The sequence below is a fragment of the Euprymna scolopes genome, chromosome 24 (assembly GCF_053919585.1).
Source record: "Euprymna scolopes isolate OS-2025 chromosome 24, ASM5391958v1, whole genome shotgun sequence".
In the NCBI taxonomy this organism is placed as follows: Eukaryota; Metazoa; Mollusca; class Cephalopoda; order Sepiida; family Sepiolidae; genus Euprymna; species Euprymna scolopes.
Window position 1 is genome coordinate 62,630,662 of NC_136505.1, and position 25,268 is coordinate 62,655,929.

Below are 25,268 nucleotides of genomic sequence, written 5' to 3' on the forward strand. Positions count from 1 at the left end.
AGGGGGTGGTTGGAAGGGTCCAGTGTGGAGTTGGAGGCAAACCGACTGGCAAGCATGTTAGCCTTCTCGATTGCTGAGGAGACAACCTCGTGATTGTTGGTTAGTGGGGGAATTGTTGATTTCCCATTATTTACTACACTGTTGTAGATTTTCCAGAAGTTTTGAGTTACTAGTTTTTGTGCTTTGATGCATTTTTTAGTGGTTTCCGTAAATTCTCTCTTAGCTGTCGCTATTTCTTTCTTAACATTATTTCTAGCTTCTATATACTTCAGTCTGTTTGAACTGGACTTATGTTGGTTAAATCTGCGGTGTGCACGCTGCTTTTGAGCAATGGCAGTTGCGCAAGTCGAAGTAAACCATTGGGAAGAGTGGGGCTTACTATAAAATTTCCGCATGGGAACATGCGCTTCGATTGCAGTTTTGAACCAGTCAGTGATCTCGTTTGCACACTGTTCAGCAGGGAGAGAAAAAATATTTCCCCATGGGGCATCTCTGATTAGTTCCCTGATGGTTTCCCAGTCAGCCTTTTTATAATATCTCGTTGTTTTGAGCACAGGCTCTTCAGTTTTGGCTCTAGTATTTAGGGCGATTTCAACCATTATCACTGCATGATCAGCGTTCCCGAGTGGGCTATCGGCCTTTGTTATGCAATCATCAGGAACTGTGGTCAAAAACAGATCTAGAAGTGACGCGTATTGTCCTTCCTGGTCAGGGCAACGGGTTGGAAACGTAACAATTTGTGATAGGGAGTGAGATATAGTGAAGCTATGAGTTAAGTCATTAAATAATCTTTAAAAAAAAATTTTTTTCCCCTGATAATATGAATGTTAAGTCTGTTATCAATGACAATCCGCAGAAAAAATAAGAAAACGTGAAAAGAAATTATTTTTACGGCAGGGGGAAAAGCTTGTTCAGGTCCACTAAAATTTGATGCGTAAACAAATGATATAATAAACCAAAAAACTTAATTGATAACAGGAAAAATCATTTTCATTTACATACAAAACAATATGCCTATCAACAATCATATTCATACTCTCTGACCCACTGTGATTAAATTTTATTTTTCCCCATTGTAGATTGGTCTATGTTCATTTTATTTTTAAATTTCCGATACTGTGGATAGAAGAGTTACGTCCTTTTAAAACAAAACTACTCAACGTTATATGGAAAACATCAGATAGTTTCATGATAAAGGGACCTAACTCTTGTATCCACAATAATATAATGCAATTTCAGAACAATGTATTTCGATTTTATTTTCAATATTTAAAAAAATATTTTAATGGTACTTAATAATAATTCATTAGTATTTATTTTGATTTTCTTCTAAATATTTCCACACAAATTTTTACTGGACATAAAGAACACGATTTTCAAGGTCTTTTCAAGACATTTTCCATATTTTCAAGGATTTTTCAAGGTAATATAGAAATAAGGCCCTTTCAAGATAAAAGTCAAAATTCAAGGACTTTTCATGCCTGTACTAAGCCAATATAGAACCAAAAGGATTTCAGATTAACATTGGAAAGATGACAGTCATCATCAACAACCCTAGATTGCATACGCTGAAAGGTTTTGGCAATTATTTTGTGGTGTTTGCAGATCTGGTTTGTTTGTTTTGTTTTTACAGTTTATGAACCCTTTTCAGGTTATTTAATGTCAATTCTGAACACCTTGACAAAAATTCCCATACTTCAAATTCTTCATGCTTTCAAATATTTATGTATGGTGTTTAGTTTGGCTATTTTGCTTTATAAAATATCAACCCATTTCAGGTTATTTAATGCCAAATCCGGCCATTTTGGTAAAGGTTTTTATGCTTACAATTCTTTATATCTTCAAATATTTATTGATGGTGCTTGCTTTAGTTGTTTTCTGGAGTAAAATTGTTGTTTTTGGCTTTGCAGAATATAACTGAGTTTTCCAAAGGAAAAAAAAAATACATCAATGTTTGGTACATTTTAGGTGAGTAAACTGGTATCTTTAGACCATCTGATCCGATAGGGCCAAGTTTGCAGATCAAGTGTTGGCAGCAATTCTCTATTTTATACACGATGTCACTATTTCATTTATAATAGGTATGGTGGGCTGCTAGGAAGATTACTCCCTAATGAAACCTATCTTTCTGGAAGATAAGCTGGTACTGCTCGTCCAATTAAAAGCAAGCCCCATACAGAGTCTTTTGTAGATGGTATGCAGAAGTGTGAAGTTGTAAACTGATTTTGTTTATTTTGATGATATGATTTCTGCTGTGGGATTTGAGACAGAGTTTTGCCCAGATTGTAGTCAACTCTATATTGAAATCGCCTATGAAGGTATACACATGTTCGATATAGCTCCAGTTATGTACACACATCTCAACTGAAGGTAACTGATGAAAAGCAAGGCAAAAAAAAAAAAAAAGAAAAAAGTACTCACAACTTTTGTTTAAGTACGGCATGCTAACCGATTAAGGCAGATTGGCAAGTAGTAAATGGCAGAAAAGCAGCTCTATTTTATGTATAAAACATAGCGATATTTTATGCATAAAACATAGCGATATTTTATGCATAAAACATAGCGATATTTTATGCATAAAACATAGCGATATTTTATGCATAAAACATAGCGATATTTTATGCATAAAACAGTGATATTTTATGCATAAAACAGTGATATTTTATGCATAAAACATAGTGATATTTTATGCATAAAACATAGTGATATTTTATGTATAAAACATAGTGATAATACAACAAACAAGAAAATAATTATGTTTGTTTTTGTCCAGAACTCCCCTATATTTAAAAAAAAAAAAAAAATGAAAAAAGGGAAACTGTGTGATTTACGGATTTACGTAGCCTTGACGAAACAAAAATATATTTCCAAAAAAGAATTACATAAATTTATCAATTTTATTTTTATAAAGAAAATCATAAAGTGATTAACAGAAACTCCAAGAAATCTCACAAATCTATATATAAATAAAATAGCGTGTGTTATTTATTTTGTGTGTTATGCTTACATCCAAGTGACTGTCATTTAATTGTTATGGACTTCCATTTCTTGTAATAAATAATTTTACCAAGAATTCTTCATAAGTTTTGATTATAGCTGAAGGAACTCAAATTATATATATATATATATATATATGTATATATGTATTTTTTCATAAGTTTTGGTTTCAGTTTCGATTCAAGCTGATGCACCCAAGTCATATGGATATTTTTTTATTTTTGAAATCGCAACTTTATAATATATAAAAACAGATAGAACATTAATTCTATAATAATATATATGAAATCTGCAAGAAATAAAATATATTTAAGCGTACTTTACGACAGGCTATGCCAGGCGTCTCTACTATAATGCTTTTGCAGTTTTAACAAAAGAGCTACAATAATATCAGGGAGGGTGTTTCTATTTACACTGAACACCTACAGAATGCCAACATCAATATATTACATATGAGTCCCCTGTGGAATTTCCACAGGCCCCACTAGTTTTAATTGAGTTATCTAACTTTAAAAAAAAAGAAAAAAAAAAAAAAAAAAGAAAAAAAAAAAGAAAAGAAAAAAAAAGAAAAGAAAAGATTGTTTTCAAAATGGTGGACAAGACAGTTGCTTTTCTGTTACTAATAAAATTTGATTTTTCTTATTCTGTTTTTAATATAGGGGGAATTCTGGACAATGAATTAACTAGTTCATATAAAGAAAAGAGGTATGGCTACAAATGAATGCACATTACAGGATAATCTGACGGAAAATATAAGTTATTACTACTTACCTGTAATATCGAGCACTTCTGGTTTAGTATAACATTCATTATAAAAAGTTTGCAACAGGTGAGCCCCATGACCTTGCTTTTGAAAAGGTGGCAGAATAAGCACTTGACTACAAAGAAAAGAAAATAGAAAAACAAGTTTGAATATTAAAACATTTCAATGTACAAAATGTCTCCCACCCTACCCTAAATTCAACTCTTGAAATCAATGAAGACTCCTGACCTTTTACAGAATGTATGTTTGGTCACAAGCCCCCTCCCCCACACCACTTCCAGCAATATCTTCCCTGAAAAAGAGGAGAAAAAGTTATTTACTTGTTGACTGAGGCATTATCACTTGTGCTAGTAGATTCGCAGACAACTACCAGCTTATGTAATTCATTTCATAAAGTAAGTTTTCAAAACTTAATCTCTATGTTAATAAAAACAATATTTGTGTACACAAAAACTACTGAAAAATACTGAGCAGAATGTCAATCATATTATTTTGATTCATCGGACTACTGTTCTCATCTTGAGCGTGATTTTCACAACGGTTCAGTCGATTTAATCTCCGACCTTCTTCGGGTGTATCATGTCGAACTTGTGAACATTTCTGTTGAACACAAGAATTTGGACGGAATTTTGAATAGAACCCTTTATTTACTTCATGGGAGTAGCATGCTCTTGTTCTGCCAGCCATGATGGGATAGAGATCCTAAGTAATTAGCAATTGTATTTTTCGGTCACCCACACTACTTCATTTACTCACATAAATTTAATATACGAAAGTATAGATTTATGCGTAAACTTTAAGTATTTACTTCAAAAGTGCTCAATACGTAGGTAGAGCTAGTTAGTAATTTATAAAATATATATGGCGATTAAGCTACACTGAATATTCTGCGTTTCATCCACTATAGGATTCGTCAGGCTTATGCGCGAATTCTGTGGTTGTTTCTTGTTTGTTCGATAAAATGCATGCCCATTGGCTGATAGGAAGGGGCGCGGTGGATACTAAAAAGCTGATTGGCTAACTAAAAATCCTCAACATATATAAAAACAAGAAACAACCACAGAATTCACGCATAAGCCTGACGAATCCTATAGTGGATGAAACGCAGAATATTCAGTGTAGCTTAATCGCCATATATATTTTATAAATTACTATATATATATATACATACATACACACACACACAGTGAGTACAACCCTCACATTTCTTCAAATATTTAAGTATATCTCTTCATAGGACAACACTGAAAAAAATGATTTTTTGACACAATGAAAAGTAGTCTGTCTGCAGCATATATAACAGAGTTAATTTATTTTCCCCTCAAAATATAACCATTAAAAGCTAAATCCCTGGCAACAAAATTGAGTACACTCTTTACGAAAAGTTGTCAAATGTCAATATTTTTCATGTCTACTGTAACATTTTTCGTGGCCACCATCATTATTCAAAACTGCCTTTACTCTCCTGGGCAATGGAGTTTACCAGAGCTTCACATGTAGCCATTGGAATGCTCTTCCACTCTTCAATTACGATGTAACGGAGCTGGCGGATATTTGAGACTTTGCGCCCCTCCACCTTGTGCTTGAGGATGCCCCAAAGATGTTCTATTGAGTTCAAGTCTGGAGACATGCTTGGCCAGTCCATTACCTTTACCCTCAGCTTCTTCAGTAAAGCAGTGGGCAGTGGTTGTCTTGGATGTGTGTTTTGGGCTATTATCATGCTGGAAAACTGCTCTGTGACCCAGTTTCTGGAGGGAGGGGATCATGCTCTGCTGCAGTATTTGACAGTACATGTTGGAGTTCATGTTTACCTCAATGAAATGTAACTCTCCAATACCTGCAGCACTCATGCAGCCCCAGATCATAACATTCCCACCACCATGCTTGACTGTAGGTAATGCTTTACTGAAGACATCTGTTAGTGTGTGTGTGTATGTTTATGTCTTGCTAAAACTTTTGACACACACGACCAACACTGGCAAAATTGGTACCGTTTGAAAGCTCAGTCTCGTGGATGACAAATATCCAAAGCTTGCTCAAAAACATTCATTCTTTCTGTAACGAGATGGGTCACCGGACAATGCCGGTGAACCTTGCTGGTGGATTGAGAGACAGCTGGTCTCTTGGGTGGTCCTTTGGGCACAAATTCAGGAGATTTCATATTGTTGAATCTAACAGGATAATGATGGTGATGATGATGATGATGGAAGAAAAGGGTAGATGTGTTCTTAACAGGTGATCAAATGATTCCCTCACAAGATAGATAGTTGAAAGGTTCAAGTAGACACCATAAATATATATTTCCCAAGCAGGGAAAATTCGGCACTTATGTTTAATTGAGGGATTTCCAGAGAATTGAAGCAAGTGATAGCCGTCAGATGGTCAATTAAGTGGCAATCGACCGTGAAGGCCTTTGGGAAAAGCATTCCACGACTGGTGATAAATTAAAGACGAAAGAAACAAATGTTTATTGCAAGATAGACCAGTTCTCATAAATTGGACTTTAAGGCATATGACATCTGATAATGAAACCATAAAAGTCGCCAATCCACGGGGCATGGATATTTATTGCTTTTACCAAAATAATAATTCAGTTTTGCCATGGCTGCTGACGAATTCAAATAAGGAGAGGAAAACGTTTTTTCTCTTCGATAATTTTAAAGGTAGTTTTTTTTTTAATTTCTTCTTTTTTTCTTCTGCGTCAGGGCGTTCAGAGGTTGGTGGGAAATACTTGGACCTTCCCCCACCTTTGGGAAGCGGAACGTTACTGGACCCAGCAAAGGGACAACTTCTGATTGGCTGATCGCCATTGGGGACCCGTATTGAGAAGGCGGAGTTACAGCTGACCGATTCTAATATAACGAAAAGCGAAGACATCTGAATGAAACACACTGCCATGCGTGTTCGGCAACCCACCTCCCATTGCAACCTGGTTGAGACGCGCCTTTGTTTTCTTTTCTAAGTTGATTTTTTTTCTCAAGTGTAAACTGACGATAACAGGCGAAGAACTTTGTTAGCAAACGAAAGCCAGCCCCTAGAATCTGTGCAAGTGACTAACGCCTTGTGTACATATTATTTATAACATTTAATGCAATACTTATTTTACGTTATGAAAAAAGTTAATCCATAACTTTTTTTTTGTTGTTGTTTAGAAAATGCCGTTGCTTTCAAGTGCAGTCTATTTTCAGAACCACAACGACGGGGACAAATCCTACAACTGGACAGAGACGAAACGTGATGCCACAGGGATTGGAGTCAGTTGCACCTTTCCTTCAAGCCTGTGCATCTGTTCCGGCCCTGTAGGGGTCACATTTCAGCATCAACTAAACTGGTTTTTACAAGGAGGGGTCACATTTTTCATCAACATTTTTGCAAAGTCATCATACGCCTTGCAATGACTAGCCTTATTTCAAAACCCGCCGATGTCTTTTGTCGCAGTGGCCATAGGGGCTAAATGGTTGGGTTTTTTCACTTTCTTTTCCATCTTTGTGTTACAGGTTTGAGCCTGGCTACTGCAGCTAATTTAAAAAAAATTTTTTTTCAAGGGAGTTGATTAATTTTTTTTAGGGCTCCATTGCTCAATACCCTCATCATAAAACCTCTCTACACCTGGGCAACACAGGATACTCCTACTAGTTTCTTATATTTCCGAGTATAAGTTAAAGCAACACCATTATGTGTCTGTAATTATCTTTTTTTTTTTTTTTTAAATTTTAAATATTACATTTTCACCCCAAACAAGGCACATTGCCACTTTGATGTAAGGGGCTACTATCAGGGGCAGCAACTACTGGGGCACTATGTTGGGATTTGGGCAGCAAGATGTCGGTTCACGTTACACTTGAACTTCTGCATGTCAGTACAGTTAGGGAAGCAGGAACCTGGAATGGAATTCCAGAGTCTAGCGGTTCTGGGGAAGAAACTACTGGAGTAGAAAGATCTTTTACATCTAGGGATCTCTACTCTATTCTAATATGAAGTCATGTCGTGAGTCGGAGTTTGTTGGCTCTGAATAGTAAAGTTATTCTATTTTTTATTAACATCCTACTTGACATTTCTCCGTAATTTTTGGTGTATACAAATATTTTGCCTGATATACAAGTATGATAAATAGTTTCCGTGTTATTTTATTTTTAACTAAAACCAACGTTTCCGTTGTAGGTGAGAGATCAATGCAATCTAGCATGGCATTCGGGTGATTGTTGTTCTACTACAAGTAAAAATCTGCAATCAATGCTTGATCGATGTGAAATTTAGATTATTTTAACATGGGATATTTGGATTTGGACTGCCTTTTGACATTCACGTTTTGGGCATATTCTACATCATATTGAAAGAATGAATAAGAAAACACAGGAAGTGATAAAAATGCATGTCATAGAAACAAGGATAAATAAAGGCTTAGTCAGAGACAAGTTAGTTTGGAAGTCGATTTCTAAAAGCCATTCAACACATTTTAACATGTAAAACAAACATTTAATTAAATATGATGATGAGACTGTTGGTTTGGTCATGTTGAAAGAATGAGTGAGAGTTCTTGGGTTTGTAAATATAAAAGAGTGGAGGAAGCAGAGAGGGGAAAGCCAAGAAAAAACTGCAATTAAATGGGAGAGAAAAAAAAAAAAAAAAAAATCAAAATACAAAAACAAAAAGTCACAGATAAAATTTGTCACTGTATTTCCTCCTCCTCACAACTTTCTCAACTTCCAGCACGTGTTTCTCACCCTCACCTCTGCCAACAGGGGTTTTATTAAAAAAGACTGCATTTCATTTGTATATGTGTGTGGTGGTCGGTGTGATCTTGTGCAATTCCACGAGACTACACCTTACAAAGCCACGGCTGCCATCTTTAATCTCTCTCTCAGACCCTACCTGAAGGTAAGTTGTATAGCCACACAAGGCACACACACACATATATATATGAGCGCTTGCTTCTTTGATTATTACACTCAACTCTACAAAAACACAGAAAGTGATTAAGATGGGTAAATAAATACCTGACCAGAGATAGATTAGTTTGAAAGTCAATTTCTAAAGGCTGGCCAACACATGCCAACAAACGTTAAACCGACTCTGAAATGAGATTTATTTTACTAAAAAAAAAAAAAAAAAAATTAAAAAAAATAAATAAATAAACCGACGCACCTTATTCGAGGACGGATTTTTTCAGGATATGCATAATAATTGTAAACAGTCATGTAGCCAACAGTTGCATAGCAGAAGCCACCATTTTTCTGGTATTTTTCAAATCTGTTAATAGAAAAAGAGGAAAAATTGTTTTACAATGAAAGTGCCAGCCTGAAAAAAATGAAAGCCTTCATACAAAGGAGACAACACACTTAGTAGTTTGTTCATTCAATTTATCATTTTAAATCCTCTCGTAATATTCTTCTTCATTCAACTGATATTTCATCAATCTCAACAACTCTTATTCTCCAGTTGCTAATAAGTGATGACTTATCACAAAATTCTGATACCATTACCGATTCCGTACTAAATTCCTGATTCTGATTCTTGATAAATCTCTAAATAATTGGTTGGTTTCCTGTTTGAAAGCATTGTTAAATAGAATAGCACATAGAACACGTATATAAAAATATGTTTTGAAGCTATCCAATGCAAAAAATAATAATTTAAAAGTAATGTTTATCAATATGTTTCGGCAAAGAAACTCGCCCTTATCAAGATTTTTTTTTCCCTTCTTACACCTCATGATGGTAGTTTTTAGGTGGGACACGTCTGTGTCGTGGTTGTTCAACGTTTTTTATTTTCTTTATTTTTTATAGTCCAGGAATGCACATGGCGTGTGCTAAAGGAATCTCTAAATATTTAACTATAATGCTGTTATTCCTTTTCCGATTACCGTAAAATTTTATGTTAAATGTGCAGATATTTTCTTAAACGTAAAAAACACATGTTGAGGGTGAGATCTATAAATTTTAGTTTTACTGGTCGTTTAAAATTAATAAATATTTGTTATTTCATCATTACTATCAGCAATGGAAGATTTTGTTTAAAAAAAAAAAAAAAATAAAAAATAAAATAAAGGAATCGTTTTTAGAATCAAAACATAAGTACAAATTTTTCCGATTCCAATACCACCAAAAGTTTCGATTTTTTTGATTCCCGATTCCGATCAATCATCCCAACACTATTAACTATGGTTTTATAAATTTTCAGAAATGTAATTCAGTGCTTGTGTAGTATAATTCAATTTAAAACAAATGCATTTCAGTTAAAAAAAAATATTACATAATTACGTGTCATGTCGAAATTGGTAAAAATTACAAAAATAATAAAGTAGAAGACCTACTAGAACTATTTTTGGTCCTTAGAATTCACCTTTATCAATTTGTTCCCAAAAATTCTCAATAACTACTCATTACATTTTTCTGAAATTTTGCATGAAGTTACAACTACCCAAGGGAGGAAATGAAACATTCTCAGATTTTTTATAAAAATTCTGGTTGCGTCCCCTGAAGGTCAAAATCGCCAAAAATAGCACTTTTCGGGACATAGAATCTTTTCCGACCATTAGATGTTGCTGAAAATTACCCAAAAGCAAGACCATATGGATATACATCTGGTGTTTTAGGACTGAAAAACATCTTTTGGGGCTAATTTTTATTTTTGTCTTAAAATTCAAAGCATCAGTCGAGGGACCATATAGTTTTTGGCTTGTTTTTTTACCATGTTATGGAGTTGCTGGTGATCGAAGGAGGGATGAAAGTTATAACCAGGCGCCTTTTGATTTGATAAAAAAAAAAAAAAAAAAATAATTAAAGGGCGATTTTATTCAGACAAAAATGATTCAAAGTAGATGCTCAACCTATGGTCCCCCGCCCCTCCACTCCCAAAGATGTGCAACAAATACTTGTCTAGCAACAATTGTTAATAATTTCTGTTACTCTTTATCAGTGCCTAAAACTAAACAAAAATTCCATAAGCAAAGTTTCTTTCATAGAACTGTGGAAGACAATACCGTGGGGTTGCTTCCCAGTTGACTATAACATGGCTGTTTTCAAATCTACCAATCAAGTTCTTGCTGAACCTTTCGCTTATAAATTAAACTCTACCCAAGTTCCACTATTACTGATCATCAAGGTTTTGTCTCCCAATCTACTTGACACTTGTTATTCCTTATCCTTGAGTAGCCCATGGGCCTTGATAAGTAGTGATGCCCTAGAAAAAATAAATTTAATAAAATATACTAGCAATCTGACATTTTTTATTTTGTAATGGCTGATTTTAATATTTTGTCAAAATCATGGACCGCAGTTACCTCCTTTGGATTTTAAGAACTCTTGAACATTAACAAATATGATAAAGCGTTATAATTCGATAAAATTTTTTGCTCTTAATTAATTTTTTACTCCATTTTTTTTTTGTAATTTTACTAATTTTGACATGATGCATAAGCATATGATAGTGTTTTTGACCTAAAATATGTTTGGAATTGAATTATACTGCACAAGCACCTGTTACCCCCCCCCCAATTTTAATATGAATAGGAGTATCTACTTCAGGTTTGTAAAGGAGAGATCATTCTTAATGCTTGTTTAATTATATAAAACTAGCGAGGGGTATCCGGCGTTGCCCGGGTGTTTGTAGGTGTGTGTGGAAACTCCGGGGGTGTGGGGGTAAAAAAAAAAAAAAAAGTAAGTCTGAGGATCGAACCCGAACCCGAACCCTTGAGGCAAAGTTGTAAATTAAAGTGTGAAAAAAAAAAAAAAAAAAAAAAAAAACGTGCGACGTTAACGATTGCCCCACTGCGATATGCTAACGGGAACACGTTTGACTTTATTTAATTACTTGGATTTGGCAGGTGCCCGTTTTAATGAGTTAATGAGGGCAAGTTTGACTGCGGGATAGTATTTTCCAAAGATGTTATAGGAAAAAGACTAACCCACATGCGGCGAGCGACAAATGTTGAATATTTATCTTCCCGAAATCGAGCAAATTAAATAGACAGGCGAGCTTTGTTGTTAACTGTGAGATATTACGGTTTATATGGGATATAAAAAGTTTTAAAAAGTTGTGAAGCGACTGACCGACCGCTTCTCTGAAAAAAGCCTTTTGTAGACATACAGAAAAAGCGAACACACATACATACATTTTCGCTTTTATATTTATAGATAATTTTGATCTTCCTCCCCTTCCCCCATTTATAACCATCAAATATTAATGATAATGACCAAAAATATCCTAACAAGATAACTGCAAACAAATACCCATTCTAAACAAGAAAATTATAATCTGAAAATTTTGTGTACGATTGTTTCAGAGACAATATCAACTTCTCAATTTCATCATCAGTATGGGGGAGGATGACACCAAGTTAAGATTTAAATAAGAGCATCATAACCAAATGAGTTATACATCAGTTTTAATTAAGTAAATTAAACTACAAACATTGCGGTTAGTCAAGAAAAGTAAGTCCCTTGCCTTATCCAATAAAAAGATCAGTTGATTAGTGACCCATACATTGTTGTTTTCGTGTTCTGGATTCAGACCATTATTTCTTATATATATATATATATATATATATATATATATATATATATATATATATATATATATATATATATATTATATATATATACATACACACGCACACACACACACACATACTTCAGAACAATGTAATGCAATAAATCTACTGGTATGGAAATCCAGTGATTATTGGTCTTACAAAATATTGGCTGTAATATTTTATAAAGACAATCCCAGCTAAATAAAAATTGCTCAATATACTAGATAGAGCAAATAAATTATATCAATATCCTTTTCATTTTGAACCAATATATAATTTCCCTTACTCTATGATTTAAAAACTTTAAATTATGATCTATGTTTATTGTATTTAGCAAAGTAGGTATAAACCATTATAATATTTGCTAATATTTTCTCCTCTGAGGAGATGGGTAGGCATCGAAAACCTATAGGTTAAGGAGATGTACTTATTGAAATATATTCTTTGTCTTACATATAATAAAAATTCTAGATTTGAAATTTAACCATTTCACATAATAAAATTTAAATTACGATTATATATATATATATATATATATATATATATACACACACACACACACACACACACACAGTGTGGAATGATAAAATTGTTGTCATAGAAAAGACGACATGATTTAATTTCTCTTTAATGAAAACTGGTTTTCATTTTTTGTTGCAGACTATCTATAGTTGTGTACAAATCCCAAGAGCAATAGGAGCCTTCTATCATCTCCGAAAGAAACACAATGTTCAACGAACAAGATCAGAGATGTGTTGTTGTACAACTTATGCTCGCTACCGATCCAAGTTATGACAGCAGGACCATTGCCAACACCCTCAAAATGCATTGCTGGATTACCACGAATAACAAGGACATACCCCGAGTGATGAAAAAGTTTCCAGCCAGGCTTACGGTTTTTGGTGTGGTTTCAAGTGAGGGCCACATCATGCCACCTTACATCTTCAAAGTTGACTTTCAAGTCAACAACAAAGTGTACTTGGATGTGCTGAAGAGTGTGGCTATCCGTTGGTGCAATCAGGTGGCTGTTGGCAGACCCTGGGTGTTTCAGCAGGATTTGGAGCCAGCCCACAAGTCCAAAAAGACCCCAGTTTGATTTCAAAAGGAGTGCTACAACTTTGTACTTTTGTCTCATTGATTCTCTACCACCCCCAATCCAAACCTGTAGGACTACTTTGTTTGGTCATACATTGATCTCTCACAAAACCAAAGTCAGCCTGATCGTCACCACCTACCGACGTTTGTGGAAAAGACATGCTCCCAGTTCTGGACTCCTATTGAGGCGGTGATTGGATTTCTGAATTTGTGAGATTAGGATTCATATTAGTATTACTCTGATTACTGTTCTCATCTTTAGTGACGTTTTGTCTGATTTAATCTCTGACTTTTGTTAAAAACATGCAAAAGTTATAACCTGTTGACTTAGAATGAGTGCTTTATTGATGGTTGCATAAGGTTAAATATGATTATATGTTCTCATTTTTGCATTGCATACTAATTCCTAACTGTGCATTGAGCGGATACCATAATAGTTTGTTGCACCTTATTAATAACAAAATTCCATAAAAATTTCAACCAGTAGTTTCCGAGAAAAAAAAAAAAAAAAAAAAAAAAGGAACAGAAAGACAAACGAAAAAAAAAAAAAAAATTATATATATATAAATAAAAAGGGCAAAATATGTGTGTGTGTGTGTGTGTGTTTGTAAGTCTTGCAAAAACATATGCGACGGATCCTAACCATTTCGGTATCGTTTTAAAGCCCCATCCTTCAGATGACAAATATCGAAAAATTGACCAAAAACATTCATTCCTTCACCCTCAACTGAGCAGTTTTCTACAAGGAGGGGTCGCTTTTTTCGCCAACATTTTAGCAAGTAATCACCTTCTTTTTGATTGACTATACTTAATTTCAATGCTCCATACTTCTAGTCGGGCGATGGAGACAGCAGATAAGACATCACTTTTTTTTTTAAAACTTCGCCTTACTGCCTGCCTACTATCACTTTTTTTTTTTTTTTTTTTTTTTTTTTTTTACACACACCCAGGGTTCCTTACTACACACACCCGGGCATCTTCATGCAACTTTACAATTAATAATCATAATTTTTGGATATGTTACTATTTGCGACATGGCAATTACGTAGGTACCATTTGTTTTACTTGAAATTCAATATTTTTTTTGTTATTATAAGATAGAAGCACCTACTTTCTTTAAAAGAAAAAAAACAAAAAAACAAGCAAAATATCTTTTTGTGGGCGAAATTTAGCATCCCTGCTACACCACCCAAACACCCGGGCAACACCGCTAGTATAATGTAGATGAACACTACAAAAGCAACTTTTGCAACGAAAAAAGTCACCCTGGTTGAATTTTCAAAATATATACAATTTTTATTTAGTGTACTTATAGCAAAGTAAATATTTGATTAAAAATACTTAGATGCGGTTCGAGGGAGAAATAGATGTTTCTTGGGTTCAACAATGTTTTTCTTTCTTTAGTAAACAATCAAACGTCTTCTTCAGTGCACTTGTACCCCCCCCCAAGTGCGTGCGCGCGCGCACACACACACACACACACAATAGACGTTTTCATGCAACTTTACACTTAATAAAAATAATTTTTGAATATGTTACTATTTGCGACATGGCAATTACGTAGGTACCATTTGTTTTACTTGAAATTCAATATTTTTTTTTATCATAAGATAGAAGCACCTACTTTCTTTAAAAGAAAAAAACAAAAAAACAAGCAAAATATCTTTTTCAGGGGCGAAATTTACATATAATTAAGATTTAAAGACATCTTTTATATCTTTTTTCAGGTGCGATTGGTTATTTGGTAGCGTAAAAGAGCAAGCTGAATCCCTTACAACAAATAGAATGTCCATCGGTTGTCGTCGACATCAATGTAGGAAGCAGCATCAATAAAAAACAAAATGAACGTTTGTAATCTCTCATGATACTTTCTAAAATCTGGCGTATCTTCAATCGACGCTTTGTAGACTTCAAACGTTGTCGCTTTATTATCTTTTCCTGAAAGAGAAAAGAATCATATTTTCATTTTCAGACAATTGGGAACATGTAAAAACTTCAAATTAAAAACAAATGCAATTTGAGAAATTGGATTTAGAACTCAGTAATTCTTTAACATTTTTATTTCTTAAAAAAATTTTTTATATAAAGAGATTTTGTCTGTCTGCCACAATTGTTTTTAATGTACTAGTGATGGGACAATTCTCATATTTTTCCCCAGATTCCAATACGATTACAGATTCCATATAAATCTCTAAATATTTAACTATAAAGTTGCTATTTTTCCCTGGTTACTATAAAAACCCATGTTAAATGAGCAAATATATTCTCAAACGTAAAAACACACATGTGGATGGGGGGGGGGTCTATAAGTTTTGCTGGTCATTTATAATCAATAAATATTTGTTATTTGATTATTACAAGCAGTGAAAGGTTTTGTTTTAAATAATTAAAGGAATTGATTTTGGCACTGGAAAATAGGCACAAATTTTTCCAATTCTGATACTGCCAAAAGTCCCAATTTTTCCAATTCCAATAAATCGTCCCAACGCTAGTAAATAAATAAACTACGGAATTTGTCTCATTTTGAAATATCAGAGATCTTACCTACTTTTAGAAATGGAAAATGTTGCATTAATAGTTAAATAATAAATTGCCAACAAATAAAGTGAATGCCATGGCTGGAAACAGAAAGCTTGAGATTTTCAATTTCTACCAACTGACTTATTTGGACTTTGTATAAATAGAGCTGAAAACATAAAAAAAAAAAAAAAAAACAACCACAAAAAAAAAAAAAACCATAACTTTGGCATGACTGTAACATAGCATGGATATAAATGCATGCGAAACGAATCACTGGTAAAGACAAAAAACTATGAGGAAGAGAACGATCAGGTGAGAGACGTGGATAACATTCGTGATCACATGCGAGGCGTGAAGGACGCTTGAGATGATGATTATGTGAGAGACGTTACAGCAGTAAAGGGAGAAGGAGGAAATAAATGTTGCTACAAAGAAAAAACAAATTGGAGTTATTTCCTATTCTTTGTTGTGGTCTCCTTTGTGACTGAATATATATATATGTGATGGACTAAACTTTTGTATAAGCAATATAGCCTGAAGAAGTCTCTATACTTGTAACTAGCTGACTGAAAGAGGCTCATCAAAGTGTAGTGACATTGATGCTTATGTAATATGAATAAAAAGTATATATGCCCTACTTTGGTATTGAGCACTCTTATTAAAGCTTCATTGGTTGCTTTACCTCTGAAAAATATTAATCTGGAATTTATATATATACTAGCAGTTCAGTTTCAGCTTTGCTCGGGCCTTATGTACTGTTATGTGCATATATATATATATTAAAATGTTTGACTCATGTCTAGGTAACCTACATCTAAAATCTAAAATTTCAAGTATTTAGAAATTTGGTAGAGTCTGCAAAGTTAAACTCTTTTAACTTTAACCTCCTGGCAGCAAAATTTTCGCTTAAAAACTAATTAAAAAGCTTGTTGCATGTCTGAATAGGCTTTATGTAAAATTTAAAATGTTTAGACCTAAAATTGGTTGAATAGTTTGCTAGACACCGCAAAGATCAAATCTTTTGAACATTGAACCAATTTAAAAGCTTATCTTATGTCTGAATACACTATGTAAAATTTCAAATGTTTAGACCAAAAATTGGCTGAGTAATTTCGTAGAGGTCAAATTTGTTAAAAGTTTTTGACCCCATAACATTTATTGTTTTGGGTTCAAATCAAATTAAGAAGTTTGATGCATGTCCAAGTAACCTACATCTAAAATTTCAAGTGTTTTGACCCAAAATTGGCGGAGAAGTTTGGTAGAGTTTTCAAAGGTTAAATTGTTGAACTTTGACCGCTTCACAGCCAAATTTCTGTCCGAAAACCGATTGAAAAGATTTTCCCAAATCTCAATACCCCTCATGTCTGTAGACTGAAAATTGACAGAGTAGTTTGGTAGGGAAATGTACACACACACAGACAATTTTACTTTTATAGATATATATATTGTACATGGAGAAATCATACCTATGATTACATATTCTTTTGTTATAACTAGCCCGGGTATTTGGAGGTGTGTGTTGAGCAAAAAAAAAAAAAAGGTAGTAGGAAGGTAGGCTCAAACCCGTACCACGAAGGAGGAAAAGAATGGGGAAAAAATGTGACGTCTTTGCTATTGCGACCACCGTCAAACCAGAAGTGACATAGGTTTAAATTAAGGCTAAACAATTGAAAAGAGGGGATTCCAATTATAGGGTTAAAAAAGCTTCAACCAGAACTTTCTCCCATACTTACAAAACTGTTTAAGTGTTGCCTTAAGGAGAGGTGCTTCCCAACACACTGGAAAACCTCATCAGTATGCCCTGTATTTAAGAATTCAGGTGACAGGTCATGTCCCTCTCAGTACAGACCAATAAGTCTCCTGTGTGTCATGAGTAAGTTGCTGGAATCCATATTAAAAAAGTAGTCAACCAGCTCAGCAGAAATAACCTTAGTGACATGCAATATGGTTTCCGTTCTGCTAGATCTACAGATGTGCTAACGGTTATATCTCATAGGATTAGTGAATCTCTCGACAAAGGCTTCCTTTCTAGGGCAATTACTCTTGACATATTAAAGGCCTTCGATAAGGTATGGCATAAAGGCCTACTTCACAAGATTTCCAGCTACGGTATAACTGGAAAGGTTTTCTCAATCATTAAATCATTTCTCTCTGATAGGCTCATAAAAGTAGTGGTTGATGGGCAGAAATCAGAAGCCCACATTATTAATGCTGCTGTCCCTCAAGGTCCAGCCTGGGACCAACTCTCTTCCTGATCTACATCAATGATCTTCCAAAACACATACTTAAATCATTCGTTGACATCTATGCTGAGGACACAACCATCTATGGCAACACATCAAAGGCTGTAAATGACAAAGTTCTCTCTGATTCTCTCTCCTCTAATCTTGAGCACGTGGTACAATGGGGAAGAGGTGACTGGTTACTTTTAATGCATCTAAAACCAAGCTTCTATCTTTACATTATCAACGCTCTGATCCCCATCTGGCATCAATTGAAATGGATGGCTCTCATCTTGGGGAGGCTCCATGTTTTGACAAGCTTCTGGGATTGACCTTTACTCCTGATCTGAAATGGAACAGGTACATCAAATCTGTTGCCAAAGTCGCTGGAAAAATGGTGGGATCCTTCTACCGCTTCAATAGATATCTCACTGCTGATCCAATTCTCTATCTATACAAAAGCCAAGTACGTCCAAGGACGGAGTACTGCTGCCATATCTGGGCAGGAGCTGCTAAAAACAGCCTATTCTGCCTTGACAGAGTACAAAATAGACTTCATAGCCTAGTGGGGGATGCTCTTTTCTCTTCCCTGCAACCTCTTTCCCACAGAAGGGGCGTTGCGAGCCTGCCGCTGTTTTATCATTATTTTCATGGGAAGTGCTAGTCTGAGCTCCAATCTCTGGGCCCCTCTCACCAATCTTTCACAATAAACACCCGTCTAGCTGAAACCACTGTCAGTAATTTTCTCCACTCTTTATCTATGCCTAAATCAAAACGTAGATTCCATGAAAAAAACTTCTTTCTTAGAAGTGCACGTGTGTGGAATTCTCTTCCGTTTGCCTGTTTCCCACTTGGATGTCTTCAAGTCCAACATAAACAAATTCTTGATGAACCGCCCCCTAAGTAAGACACTTTATCAAATCTCCATTACTAACGATTACTATGATATTGTCCCATTGATTATTGTACACGCAATAACCCTTATCCCCGAGTGGACTCCGGGCCTTGATAAGTGGTGACTTTCATGAAAAAAAAAAAAAAAAAAAATGACTTTCGGAAATATTAGTGAAAAAAGCGACCCTTTCCTGCAGTGCCCAGTTAAGGGTGAAGAAATTAATGTTTTCAGCCAGTTTTTTGGTGTTTGTCGTCTGAAGGGTCGAGCTTCAAAACGATACTGATCTTGTGAAAATCCGTCGCCTCTGTCAAAAGTTTTAGACAGACATGCAAACATACATACATACATTTATATATTGGTAGCTCAAATTTTCGACCCAAACTGATTAAAAACCTTGCCCTATCTCTGAATACCCTTCATGTAAAATTTCAAATGTTTAGACCAGAAATTGTCTGAGTAATTTGGTAGAGACACCATAGGTCAAATTTTAAAAAACTTTGATTCCTATTATGACCCTTTAACATTTATTGCTTTAGGCTCAAATCAAGTTATTAAGTTAGATCCATGTCCAAGGAACCTATACCTAAAATTTCAAGTGTTTATACCCAAAATTGGTGGAGGAGTTTGGTCGAGTTCTCAAAGGTCAAATCGTTGAACTTTGACACCTTTAAAAGCCAAATTTCTGGCTGAAAACAGATTACAAAGATTTTCACAAATCTCCATAACCTGTATATCAAATTTTGTGTCTGTAAGACTGAAAATTGACAGAGTTATTGTGTAGGGAAATGTACACAAACAGACAGACACTTTCACTTTTATAGATACTAGCATTTCAGCCCGGCATTGCCTGGGTGTTTGGAGGTGTATGTTGAGCAAAAAAAAAAAAAAAAAAAAAAAAAAAAGATGTGGTCAATTTTTTTAACTTTTGACCCCTATTATGATCCCTTACCATTTGTTTTGGGCTCAAATCAAGTTATTAAGTTAGATCCATGTCCAAGGAACCTATATCTAAAATTTCAAGTGTTTAGACCCAAAATTGTCGGAGGAGTTTGGTAGAGTTCTCAAGGTCAAATCATTGGACTCTGACCGCTTAACAGCCAAATTTCTGTCCGAAAACCGATCACAAAGATTTTCCCAAATCTCAGTACTCTGTATATCAAATTTCGAGTCTGTAGACTTAAAATTGACAGAGTTATTGTGTAGAGAAATGTACACTCACAGACACGTTCAGTTTTATATATAGATATAGATTGACAAATATAGAAATTATTTGTGTTTGACAGTAATAAGAGGTTTTACCGTGTTCTGTTTTGTAGGAATGCACCAATTCTCCTGGTGGTCGGAACATCTCTTCCTTAGAAAGAACACTGACAAACTCATCAATATTCGTGAGGTAACCTGAAGTCATCATTTCAGCGATCGGCTTCTCAACATCGTCAGCCTAAAAACAAGATTTGGACGAAGAAAAGGAAAAGAAATAATTAACTTTGAGAAAAAAAACAATCATTTAACGGGATCAATCTTGAATGATAGTGAAATTGTAACTATGAAATAAAACCGCTTTATTTCAGTTACAAAAACGGAAACCAATGAAAAGAATGACAAACCAAACATTTTCTTTACACAAAAAAAATTGGCAAACGTTACAGGTCAAAGCAGAATGCAAGAAAAATCCCATATAAGTATTAAAAATGGTTTTATGTTGTTGTTCTCATATATCAATAAGTGACGAATCATTTCAAATTAAAATCCATTTAGTATTATGCACATAAAATTGAGAAAAACATGCTTTAAATGTGTCAACATTATGTGAATAAGTAAAATCAAAACAAAATGAATAGGATCTGATATTGTGTGATTTTATTTATTCCGATAATGCTAAAACTTTCACGCATGTTTTTCTTAAGTTTACATGCATAATTACGGTGACACACCGGTTCTAGCTGGATCACTCAAGTTAAGCAATGTTGAACCTGGTCAGTACTAAATGGGTGACTATTTGGGACTTCCAGGTGCTCCACTTATCTCAGCATTGTTTTCAGTCGTCCTAGACTTCTCCAGTCTCTATTGTTTTCCTTGAGCTTAGGGAATAACTAAAAGTCATACGGAGCAAAGTTTGGACTTTAGGGAGGCTAAGGAACTGTCTTGATGCCCCTCTTGGTCAAATAGTTTGTGACAAGGATGAAGCACCTTTGGGACAAACTGTGCAAATCTTCTGCATCTTCAGTTCCTTGCATCATCCTTCACAGACTACTTGCCTTCCTTGAATTTCTTAGGCCACTCAAAAACTGATGCGCGATTCATGCAAGATGGTCCAACAAGAGTCTGAATCATTCAATACGTTCCTGTGGCATGTTTTCCAAGTTTAAAACAGAATTTTATTGCATATCGTTCGTCTAAAGTGTCCTCATGTCCAAATTGCAATTTTTAAATTCACCAGCTGTGACAATCAGGCTTTAGTAGGGTATATTCCGGTTCCTGCTGTAGATGTTCATTTGAACCTGAAGTCATAAAAATTGGTCAGTCATTTCGTAAGATGTCTAGAAATAACATACAGAATTCGCAAGCGTCTACAACAATTTAAAATGCCTGTACAAAAAAGTTTGGAAATTTCTTGAAAGGACTTCATAGACTTAGGAACCTGCATCCTACCATGCACGAGGCAGTCAAAGTATACAATCGTTTCTGATCGGAAGCCAAATCCACAATTTCTTCTCGTTGTAATCAAATCTCCCTCAGTTGTCTGCTTCCAGTTAATTTTTGGTTTTCCTCTTCTTTTTTCCATTAGGGTTCCATTGGAGCATTTGGTTGGCAATTCTCTCTGGGAGATGTCAAAGCTAGCTTTTCTTTTTTTTTTTTTTACACAAAAATCACTTATCAAGGCCCAGAGGCCACTTGAGGATAAGGGTTAATGGATATACATTTAGTCCAGGTGATTATAGCGTAGTAAACATAAGCAGGCAAACGGAAAAGAGTTTCACAGGCGTGCAATTCTAAGAAAGAAGCTTTGCTCATGGAATCTACATTTAGGTTTAGGCACAGATAAAGAGTGTGGGAAATTATTGATAGTGGTTTTGGCTAGACGAGTGTTTTCTGTGAATGTTTGGCAAGGGGGAAACCATAGATTGAAGCTCAGATGAGCACTTACCATGAAAATAACGATAAAGCAGAGACAGGCTCGCAACGTCTCTTTTGTGGGAAAGAGGTAGCAGGGAAGAGAAAAGGGCATCCCCCACTAAGCTACGAAGTCTATTTTGAACTCTGTCAAGGTAGGATAAGCTGCTTCTAGCAGCTCCTGTTGGTTAGGGTGCTCTCCAACTTCTTAGTTGGTAGTTTGATCACTCCATATGATCCCTAGAATCTTTCTTAGGCATTTAGAATCAATCACATCTAATTCTTCTTTAGGTTGATTTTGAGATACCAAGTTTCACTTATATAAAATCTTAATGCATGAGAATTCATCTTACTACCACAACTGCAAAGAACATTATTTTCTATTTCTGTGTGCCTAACATCAAATAGAATTTCCATGAACATAGTTTCTTTCCAAAAGCTTCCCATGTATGGACACATTACTAGTAGACTAGAACAGGGTCGTCTTCAAACTCAATGTCAACAAGTATGTGTCATAAACTATCCTTATAAGTAATCAAACTTTGTTAATTCCATTCTTATTCTTTAAATCCACCCGTACCATTAATCTTTATCCTCAAGTGACTACTGGCCTAAATAAGAAGGGATTTATCTATATATCTATAAAAGTCAAAATGTCTGTGTGCGTGTACATTTCCCTACGAAATAACAGTCAATTTTCGGTCTAGAGACTCAAGATTTGACATAAAGGGTATTGAAATTTGGGAAAATTTTTTCAATTGGTTTGCGGACAGAAATTTGGCTGTGAAGCGGTCAAAGTTCAACAATTTGACCTTTGAAAACTCTACCAAACTCCTCTGCCAATTTTGGGTCTAAACACTTGAAATTTTAAATGTAGGTTCCTTGGACATGGATCAAACTTTTTAATTTGATTTGAGCCCCAAAAAATAAATGTTAAGGGGTCAAAATTGGGGTCAAAGTTTAAAAAGATTTGACCTCTGTGGTCTCTACCAAATTACTCAGCCAATTTCTGGTCTAAACCTTTGAAATTTTACATAAAGGGTATTCAGAGATCGGGCAAACTTTTTAATCGGTTTGGGTAAAAAATTTGAGCTGCTAAGGGGCCAAAGTTCAAAAGATTTTACCTTTGCGGTGTCTAATAAACTACTCAGCTAATTTTAGGTCTAAACATTTTAAATTTATACATAACGGATATTCAGACATTCGGCAAGCATTTTAATCAGTTTTGGGGCGAAGATTTTGCTGCCAAAAGGTCAAAGTTGAAAGAGTTTGACCTTTGCAGATTCTACCAAATTCCTTTTCCAATTTTGAGTCTAAAGACTTGAAATTTTAGATGTAGGTAACTTGGACATGAGTAAAACTTTGTATTTTGATTTGAGACCAAAATAATAAATCTTATGGGGTCAAAATTAGGGTCAAAGTTAAAAAAAATTTACCTCTGCGGACTCTACGAAATTACTCAGACAAATTTTGGTCTAAACATTTAAAATCTTATATATTCTCACGTAGGGCAAGTTATGAACAGTACATAGGGCCAGCGCAAAGCCGGGCTGAACTGTTAGTTAATAAAATAATTACCAATGAAGTTTTTTGTTGTGGATGAAAACTGTTTGAAAAATGAAAAACATAAATATAGCAGAAATCACGAAAAAAACTACTATTCAAGTAAAATAAAATCCACAAAATTAATAAGGTACATTATTTGGTTTAATTCTTGTAACCTATTATTGTTAATCTTATTGTTGTTATAATTAGTAATAATATTTAGTAGTTCAAGGTTAGAGTATGGAATTTTTTCAGTTAATTTCCTAGGCAACACCAGAATATGGGTTGGCTAGTAAAATAAAATTTAAAAAAAAAAAAAAAAAAAAAAAAAAAAAAAAAAAAAAATTCAAGATATATATATTCTAATAGTCTCATGTCTATAATTCTTATTCTAATTGAAATCTGTTATGATTTTGATTCTAGAAAAGTAAGGAGTCTTAAGATCCTAAAGCTCAAATGAGATTGTACCTATATCATACCTCTCGTCATTCTTTAAATTACCCAAAAGAAAAGATTTTTTAACTGATGTCAATTTTCAAGGGCAACTAAATTAAAAACAAAGTAAATACAACCAATCCCAACACCTAGAAAGTGTTGCAAAATCTACAAGGATCAGTTAATTAGCTTCATAGTTTATCCCAAACAATCACATACGTAATTGTATGGATATATAGATTTCTAAAATTGTTGCATCTATAGATCGGATGTAACACTGAAAATGAGAAAATGGTCATAAAAACGGGCATTATACAATTTTAAAAAATTTCATGAAGAAAATTTAGCAAATAACTTATTTAAAAATGATTCATGTTTTAATAAAATATTCTCTTATTTTGTAATATAGCTCTCATATATTATGAGCGATGTTTCTGACAAAAGAGAAAGAATTGCTGTTTTTGGGGTTGTAATTAATCATTGTAACTTATCATTAGCTCGTTTTTGACTTGAAGTAGAATTTTTATTTCTTTTTATCAAGTGGCTTGATGCCTTGTCTGGAGCAATTTCTATTAAAAATAAGTGTAAATTCTGAAACCATTCCAAGGCTGTAAAAAAGAACAAGAATGGATATATCAATTCAGTCTGCACATTCAAGAATTAAAATGCTATTTCAAACTGCCAGACAGACATCTCCATAAGATGCCTGCCAAAGTTTCTATTTTAAACTGCCAGACATCTCCATAAGATGCCTGCCAAAGTTTCTATTTCAAACTGCCAGACATCTCCATAAGATGCCTGCTAAAATTTCTATTTCAAACTGCCAAACAGACATCTCCATAAAATGCCTGCTAAAGTTTCTATTTCAAACTGTCAGACAGACATCTCAATAAGATGCCTACTAAAGTTTCTATTTCAAACTGCCTGATAGGCCTCTTCTAGAGATGATCGCTAAAACCTGTGTGTGCGTGTGTGTGCATGTGTGCGCGCATACTTTTGACATTTAAAATTAATTTCAAACTTTGTAACCTTGTGTTTTAATTTAAACAAAATATATATATATATGTATATATAAAAATGTATATTTCAGCTTATATAACTCACATTTTGCAAATAATCACAAAATTCTTGAGCTAATTCAACCAAAAC

The 25,268-nt window shown here is 34.4% G+C and overlaps 1 protein-coding gene across 4 annotated transcripts in view; it reads right to left on the bottom strand.

Annotated features, from left to right (window-relative positions):
• The window catches only part of LOC145246746 (histone acetyltransferase type B catalytic subunit-like), a 142,807-nt gene that overhangs the window by 80,588 nt on the left and 36,951 nt on the right, over positions 1-25,268 (bottom strand). For all 4 annotated transcript variants that reach the window (XM_080108513.1, XM_080108512.1, XM_080108510.1 and 1 more), the window contains exons 5-8: positions 20,325-20,466; positions 15,164-15,326; positions 8,906-9,010; positions 3,769-3,875 (exon numbers count right to left, since the gene is read on the bottom strand). In XM_080108513.1, coding sequence (XP_079964639.1) covers positions 3,769-3,875; positions 8,906-9,010; positions 15,164-15,326; positions 20,325-20,466 — 517 coding nt within the window. The remainder of the gene's footprint in view (positions 1-3,768; positions 3,876-8,905; positions 9,011-15,163; positions 15,327-20,324; positions 20,467-25,268) is intronic.